Source organism: Lotus japonicus, chromosome 1, assembly GCF_012489685.1.
Source record: "Lotus japonicus ecotype B-129 chromosome 1, LjGifu_v1.2".
NCBI lineage: Eukaryota > Viridiplantae > Streptophyta > Magnoliopsida > Fabales > Fabaceae > Lotus > Lotus japonicus.
In genome coordinates, this window is record NC_080041.1 from 106991413 (window position 1) to 106999433 (window position 8021).

Genomic DNA, 8021 nt, shown 5'->3' on the forward strand with positions numbered 1-8021 from the left:
GGAGTGCAAGTTAGGATATATGAAAAAATGGATAAGCAAAGAGCTACATAATTCAATTAAGTGATCCTACTTTTCAAGGCACAACAGAGTAATCAATTTAACGATTAAAACTTTTCTCCATTCTAATTTTCAACACGTTTTTAATTTTTTTTCTTTCAAATAAAGCATTTAAGCAATTTTACCACAAAATTCTAATACATCTATTTTTTTCTTTTTCAGTAGCACCTCGTTGCCTCAATTTTACAATTTGCACATCTAAGAGGGAAGGTAAACTGGTAAAGCACATTTTCTATTTTTTTATTTTAAAAAAATAAAAACGAGGGGATGGTGTCAAAGGTTAATACATGGAAGGAAAACAATCGGGTTCAAAACATATTTAGTGAAAACTTACATTTACTTTACCCCAATGAGAGTAAGGAGTATTCAAACTTGCGACCAGCCAGGTACAAGACCATATCATGCTCCACTTGAACAACCTCTTAAGTTTTTTTTTTTTCTTCTTCTTTTTTCTATTTAATGCTCACTATTCAATTCATTTAGATCACCTGTCATATTAGTAAGTCACCAAAGTAAGACACCAGGAAAGATATATAATTATGAAGGGTGGGCTGCTAGCTAGACATAGTTACATCACCACGATTACGTATTTATAGGGATAAATAAAACTAATTGCTTTTATTAATTATAATTATAAAAAACTGATCATAGGATTAGTTGGGAAAATATTCAAATACCATATAATTGATGTATTTGTCTTAATCTTATGGATATTTGTTCCAAATTTTGGAAGAAGGAAAGCTAGTAACTACATACAAACCTCAATGACCCCGCATCTAAAAGTATGGAAAAGATGTGTTCATACTCCAGCTACATCATCACATGGTCAGAGATAAGAAGAAAAATAATAATAAATGAATGATATGGTGAATAAATAAAGAAGAGAAAAATAAAAGAAAAATGAGTGAAAATGATATAAAAAAGTAAAGTGTGAATAAATCAAAACCCAAAAAATATAGACAGAAAAAAAATGATAAATACGACATATTCTTCCATGTGTTTATAAATTAGGTTAATAAGTAAATTAGATACCTAATTATAAATATGCAAAAGACATGCCCCTGCGCACTAATGACTTACCAGTTGGAAAGGAATATATTATCCTGGCTCATGACCGATCGATCACCATAAAAACCGAGACGCATCAAACTAAAATGTGACAAACAAAGGCTGCACACATGCTAGGAAATTCCATCTAAGGGACTTTCCATCAGAGACAACCGCCATGGATACTAAACCTAAAAACATAGAGTCTATAATTGATTTACATAATATGTTCTTCATTATAGAATTTTCACTTTAGTTCTATTGAGTCTCAAGAGTTCTCTCCCAAGCATTTGTATTCACTTAAGCGTCAAAGTAATATCTCAGATACCTACCTCATTATCGAGAAATCATTAGTACCACCATCATCTATGGGACACTCATGACTCACCACTACACGCCGTCATCAGCTCTAAGTGAGAGTCTTATATATATATATATAAAAGCAAGTGAGAGTCTTATATGATTCACAAGACCGAACGGGTCACAATAATAATGGAAAACCTTCATATACTCTTTTAAAAAACTTATATTCTAACTCATATTTTGTGACGAGTTAAGTGATGGACTTATTTAGTGGGAGAAAATTTTATCACAAAATTCAAAACTAGTTTAGTAGCTAAGATATTTGTGAGAAAATTAATGAATTAAGGAAATTTCACGCGAAAAAGAAAGTTGGGCCAAAGAATCCACCACACAATTACCAGAACGATGAATTAAGGAAAAATCCACAAATAAGAACGTCCCACAAAATGCTTCTTCCAGACCTCAAACAGAAGCATGCAATCAGGCTCGACACAAACCCTCTAGAGACAATGGTCAAAAGTCAAAAAGAGAGACCACTAAATGCCTCCGTGATCACAAAGAATATAATTTGGCCTCCATGGCATCAAACGAAGGCGAAGCAATAAACTCTCCACATCTATCTCGGCAACAAAACCATGTGTGTGTTGTTACTTTGTTTGGACTATATAAGGATATAAAAGATTAGTATTATGAACAAGTGTTTCAAAGGTTATAGCTAATGGATAAATGTTGTAAATCGTTTTATATTATATTCTAATATGTTTCATCACGCAAGTTAGACTCTACTTGTGTTTGAAGGATGATTGGATGAACAATGCATACGTCCCCCTATCATGTGTTGAAATTTCATTTTATATTAAAATAATGAGAACAATAAAAATTGAACCCTAAACCGTTTCATTATGAAGCTCTGATATCATATCGGCGCTGTTAGAACTATTTTTCTCAAGTAATTAACGTTGTATCAAAGTTAATAGTTGTTGTACTTCTCTCCTATACTTTTTGGCTCCTTTATATATACCCAACATATTCTTCCTCGTCCACCAAACAAACATTCTTTAAATTGAATCGTGAAAAATATGAGTAGATCAAGGGTCACTACATGAGTGATGAGCGGATTCTTCATTAAAAAAAGACTAAGGAATATGGTCTTTTTGTCCTCAATTCTCTTTGTCATGACACCTCTATATGTGCTCCATACATTCTGGCTGCACAACACATTACCCTGGCTCGAATGTTTTACAATGACAGAAAATGCAACCTCTTCCGATATAGCCACCAACTCCTCCAAATCTTCACTACCGCTACCACCCTCACCCTCTTTAACAGGGTTATCAAATTCCCACAAAACGGAGACGACCCAAAAACACAGTAGTCCCAAGAAACCCAGGGACTGCAGCAAGCACCCCGTCTACCACGGGGTGCGAAAGCGCAATTGGGGCAAATGGGTGTCCGAAATTCGCGAGCCACGCAAGAAATCACTCATCTGGCTTGGGACATTCGCAACCCCAGAAATGGCAGCACGAGCACACGATGTTGCGGCTCAGAGCATCAAGGGCCAGTCAGCGGTTCTCAACTTCCCTAACATAGCTGACATGCTTCCCAGACCCGCCACGTCATCACGGCATGACGTTCAAGCTGCAGCTGCAGCAGCCGCAGCCATGATTAACCTTGACCCTGCTGCGGTGGTTCAGTCATCGGTGTGTTCTGAAGGGTCATCATCAAACCCTTCAGAACTGAGCGAGATTGTTGAGCTTCCGAAAATTGAAGACTCGTTGGACTCTACAACTGATGAGTTCATGTTATATGACTGGATCGAACCAATGGGGTTAGGGGGAATAGAGTTCTATGCTTCTTTTTCCAACGAGTTATTTGTACAGCAGAGTTTTCTGAAGATGAGTTCGAGTTTGAGATGCCAATTTGGGATTGAATATTATAATACAACACGTTTCATGCATTGATTATGGCCTGGGCAACTTCGATTGAATTCAGCCCCAATCTCGCTTCGCTTTCTTTGCAGTCTGCATACTCTTGGTAGTTTAGCTTCTTGTGTTCCTTAGGAATGAAAACTGTGAATGCTTAATAAGTTTTTACCACTAATAATGTTGGTGTGTAAACAATGTAAAGTACTACACTACAACAAACTTGCCATTTAGTGACAGTAGAAAACCGTCGGTAAAGGTTAAAAAACCGTAGGTATAGCCTAAAAAAACTTATACTGACGGAAATAATTTTCGTGGTTTTTATTTCGCAAAACCGTCGGTATAGTGTATAGTGACGGAAATACCTCCGTCAGAATAATACTTTAGGATTTACCTATGAATTCTCTTCCGTTGGTATAGATAAAAAATCACTAAAAAAATTTGTATTTAGCGGCGGTTTTAACCGCCGCAATAAGGGAGAAATTGAAAGAAAATTATATGGCAGGCCTAGCTGCCCGTTCCTCTTTCCAGAGCATCTGATGCTTTCATCTATCTCGCTGGTTATATTACTGTTTGATTGCATAATAAACATCATATCTGAATCTCTAATGCATCTATTTGATAGCCAGCAGGTAATAATACCAAACACTACAACTACCTTCGGTTAAGAAACTCAAAGGAACTCTTATTACTAAATACTCTCAAGTCTACACTAACCAAAGCAAAAAATATCTAATATCACAAAACATTAACAAAAACTAGCAAAAGTGCACACAAACCAAAATATTAGCATTAAAGCAGAAAAGTCACAAACAACATTTTTTGATTAGATACACTTGAAGCACCTGCAATGAAGTCACACTTGCACTCAAGCTCTGATAAATATTGTAGATTCCTCAGTCTTGATACTTGCACAAGTTATCTATTTGCCAAGTATCTGATGCAACACAAGAACTAGAAATAGATGAAGGGAGACAAAAACTTAAATACCATTTGTCTCAAAATCAAAATACCATTTGTCGTTTGTGCAAGCTTCAACTCGCAGTTCATCAGCCACTAAAGAGAAACTTGGCCACTTCAAATCCCAAATGTCTCTATCGTATGTGTCCTTCAGCAACTACAATGGGCTATCCATAATTAAACAAAAAAAATGGGTCTTAGATACTAATTGTAATGGAAAATAAGCAAAACCTAAAACTACTGTAAGAGAACTCAATACTCTAAGAATTAGCATTCATGAATCACATAGTTATCCAATTTAAAAGGCTGTGTACTGTAGGTGAAAAATGGCAATATAAGAATGTAATTTCTACTAGTTATGCAAGTAACAATGCTTGAAATAGATCAAAACTCAATATAGTACACAAAAATCAGAAGTGGATCATGTAAAAATTCCTTTAAAGTGTAGTCAAAATTTTCCAAACCTTGCAACTACATTTTAAACAACAAAAAGCAGAAGACGCAACCAGCGATAAAATCTGGAGAATCATATAACACATATTACCGAAGACAAAACCAAACAAGGGACTTCCAGTTTTTGCTTTGTTAAGTTTTGCATTTAACGAGTCCTGCAAGAAAAATATATTAGACAATCAAATAGAATAAACAACAATTAATAAACACCATAGGCTTCTTCAATAATCATATAAATAAAACCTGAACCAATGAAATCAATTTCGCCATTCACTTACAAGCTTATGCATATGCATTATATAATTTGATTTTAAGAAACTTATACATGAAGATTAATACTATGCAAGATGTATGGTTCTTCAATCATATAAAAAATGCAGCATAACTGCAAAAGACTATCTATAACTTTTTCTTAAGTTGCTACTTGGCTGGCTTAATTTCTCCAATGAACAAGGCAAAATATTTGCAAAATCCTAGGAAAAACAACTCAGAACTGTGCACTGAACAGAATGAACAATAAGATTAATAGACAGCATACACCATTCAAATATGCAATGAAAAATAAATAGGAAACCACAAAGCACAAAAGCAGTTCATATAATCAGAGAAAAAGCTATTGCATCAATTTATCAATGTATAGTAGTTTGAAAAATAAACAATTTTACTTACTTTGGGAAGTAGCATCTTGGCCCCGGCAAAATATTTTCATCACCATCCACATCCATACTACCAAGAGAACACTTAGTTATGATATGTTAAAATAAATAAATGAAATCATACAAACTAGCATTTAGAACACCAAAGAAACCCCCAAAAAAGTCTTAAGAATAATGATAAATAAACCAGGCTTTCTCCTTGACAACTTCATGTCCTTTTCAAACCAATAAGTAAACTTAATCAGGGCAAATGAAATCAGGCATCCCAATTCTATATTTTAGAAAATAAATATTGCAAATATTCCTGTCAAGATTAATAGTGAGATCTTTGAACAATCAGCCTTTAATTCATGGAAACCATCAGCCTATAATTGCATATTAGCAATCTACAGCAATATTTTATAGAGCCATTGTGAGTTTGTGACTGACAAAGGAAAAAACATACAAAATACAGTAGTATGACTTACTCAAGCAAAGTACTCCACATAGCTTTGTATTTCTCATTAAGAGATGTGATCTGCTTATGCCTCAGGGACCAATTGTAATCAACAATAGCAATCTTCAATTCATCAATCCCTATCATAAGTGTAGTGTTGAATATATAAGCAAGAAGACAATCTACTATATGCTAAGACTCTACTAGCTAATATCTTATAATGCTAGAGACTACCAAAACCAAAATCTAGCTACATATTAGGTGAAAAATGTATAATTATGTCAAGTATGCAAGCTATAATGTAGAAATGCATTCCACATTACCCAACCACATAAGATACACTTACCTGAAGTGCAGCTAACATGATTTGACTGAACTGTATCACTCGATGCTAAACAAAGCGTCATCAAAACCATTCCAGTCTGAATAAAGTACACATCATAAATTAGGATTCAAGACAAAGAAGGATCGAATTAGGATTGTATTCGAGACAAGGAAGGGTCGAATTAGGGATTTATCACTATAGAATATCATGCTTCTTGGGATTTATCACTATCTTCAATTAATCGAAAGTACAAACTGTCAAAGATTAATGATACCAGTGGGAGAGAGAGAGATAGAGTAATGAATACCTAAATCGTCTCTGCAATGGTGACGATGGACGACGGCGCAACGGAGAACGGCAGAACGAAAAAGGAGGACGCCACAATGCGATAGAGAAAGAAAGAAGAGGGGAAGAGACCACAGGATGAGCGCGGAGATGATTCATGAGCGTGGAGAGGGAGTGTGAGCGCGGCAAAGCAGGAGTGTGCAAGATGAGCGTACAGAGAGGGAGGAAGAGTGAACGAGTGAGCGGGGTTTCAAATTTTCCCCAAAATTTAGAGCGCAGAAAGTGAAAAGTTGAAAAGGGATTTTTAAATCTTATTACTAGGATTAGAACATGATTAGCTATAGCCACAGTTAATGACGTAAATGTTGGTATATAATATCTTATACCCGCGGTTTCAGTTTTGTCGCTCAAGGAATTAGTTACGGTAACATACACCCATAGGTATATCATATTTATAACCACGCTTAATGACATGTTTGTTGGTAAAAGTATTTATACCCACGCTTTTTATGTCTGTCACTAAAAATGTCCGTTGGTATATGGCAATGTTTTTGTAGTACTACTTCCGTTTCAAAACTATGGCAGTTTAAGGTTAGACTTAAATGGTCAATTGACCCTTGTAATTGTAAAGAGAATCAGTTCTGCTCCTTGTAAAATTTTCGCATCAAATTAAGTCCTTGAAAAACTTTTATTAATTCAATTAAGGTAAAAGTGTGTTTGGGTCTGATGTGACTTGATTTTAATCCCACTCAGCTTTTCCACGTGACTTTTTCATTTTTTTCAATAGTTATTCATTATATTTTATTCCAACTCATCTACTTAGACCATATACAATGGTAGTGATTAATTGATGTTGAGGAGTGTTGAGGATTGTTGAATAGGTATAATGGTTGTTGAGGATTGTTGAGAGGAGAGAGGAATGACTGAAATGTTGAAGGAATTCAACAAAGTTGAGAGGAGAGAGGGACGCCACGTGGCGCCCTCTAAATGGCCCTCGCATGCGCGTGTGCTACACGCGGAGACAAGGCGCGTGACGCGCCTTGTCTCAGGAGAGAGAAACGACTTTTTCTCCTCCCCTGCCACGTGTCTGCCTCTGATTCGTTTCTCCGGATTTCGTTTTCCCTTATCTTTTGAACTCAATTATTTCATCAAAAAAAAAATTTATGGAAAAAAAATTTATACCAAAATTCATGATTTTTTTTTCTCTATAAATAGAGACTTGGTTCGTTTGATTTGGACACAGAAAAAAAACCAAGTTTTTTCACTCTCTTATTATCTCTCTCACCATCTTATTTATCTATCTATTAACATTTGTATTGAAATGGATCCCAACAATTACCATTTCAACACCCAAAATTATAGTCTATATTTAAAAAAAAATTGTTAAGTGTTAATTGTTTTAATTTAATTTAAATCGATAATTGTAATTTTATGTAATTATAAAAACAAAAATATTAAATTAAATAAAAATGTGAAATAAAAAAGTGGTGGGATAGGGTGAGTGGTGGGGTAGGGTGTTGAGAGTTAAGTAAAACCATTGGAGTGGGTAATTGTTGAGAGTTTGTTGAATTGGAGAG

At 35.0% G+C, this 8021-nt stretch overlaps 1 protein-coding gene and 1 pseudogene across 3 annotated transcripts; one reads left to right on the top strand and one right to left on the bottom strand.

The window, feature by feature from the left end:
* Window positions 1-2651: 2651 nt before the first annotated feature.
* LOC130717601 (dehydration-responsive element-binding protein 3-like) lies at window positions 2652-3337 on the top strand (annotated as a pseudogene).
* A 714-nt stretch (window positions 3338-4051) lies between these two features.
* Window positions 4052-6829, bottom strand: LOC130728883 (probable ubiquitin-like-specific protease 2B). 3 transcript variants are annotated; one of them, XR_009015807.1, is made up of 6 exons: window positions 6467-6829; window positions 6181-6256; window positions 5866-5974; window positions 5412-5468; window positions 4834-4897; window positions 4059-4456 (listed from the first exon to the last, which is right to left on the bottom strand). XR_009015807.1 is itself a non-coding variant. In XM_057580468.1 (5 exons), the coding sequence occupies exons 2-5, from the start codon at window positions 6248-6250 to the stop codon at window positions 4888-4890; spliced, it is 246 nt and encodes an 81-aa protein (XP_057436451.1). In that variant the 5' UTR covers window positions 6251-6256; window positions 6467-6829; the 3' UTR covers window positions 4052-4887. The 3 variants fall into 3 exon arrangements, 1 of the variants encoding a protein (XP_057436451.1); XM_057580468.1 differs by having other exon boundaries at window positions 4052-4897; XR_009015808.1 differs by lacking the exon at window positions 6181-6256 and having other exon boundaries at window positions 4060-4456.
* Between the last annotated feature and the right edge of the window lie 1192 nt (window positions 6830-8021).

Bases quoted from the DNA above. Each gene is read 5' to 3' on its own strand.
- LOC130728883 (XM_057580468.1), bottom strand. From the start codon at position 6,250: ATGGTTTTGATGACGCTTTGTTTAGCATCGAGTGATACAGTTCAGTCA. The intron at 5,975-6,180 runs GTAAGTGTATCT...CACTTATGATAG, and splicing joins TCATGTTAGCTGCACTTCAG to GGATTGATGAATTGAAGATT. The intron at 5,469-5,865 runs GTAAGTCATACT...TTCTCTTGGTAG, and splicing joins ATGTGGAGTACTTTGCTTGA to TATGGATGTGGATGGTGATG.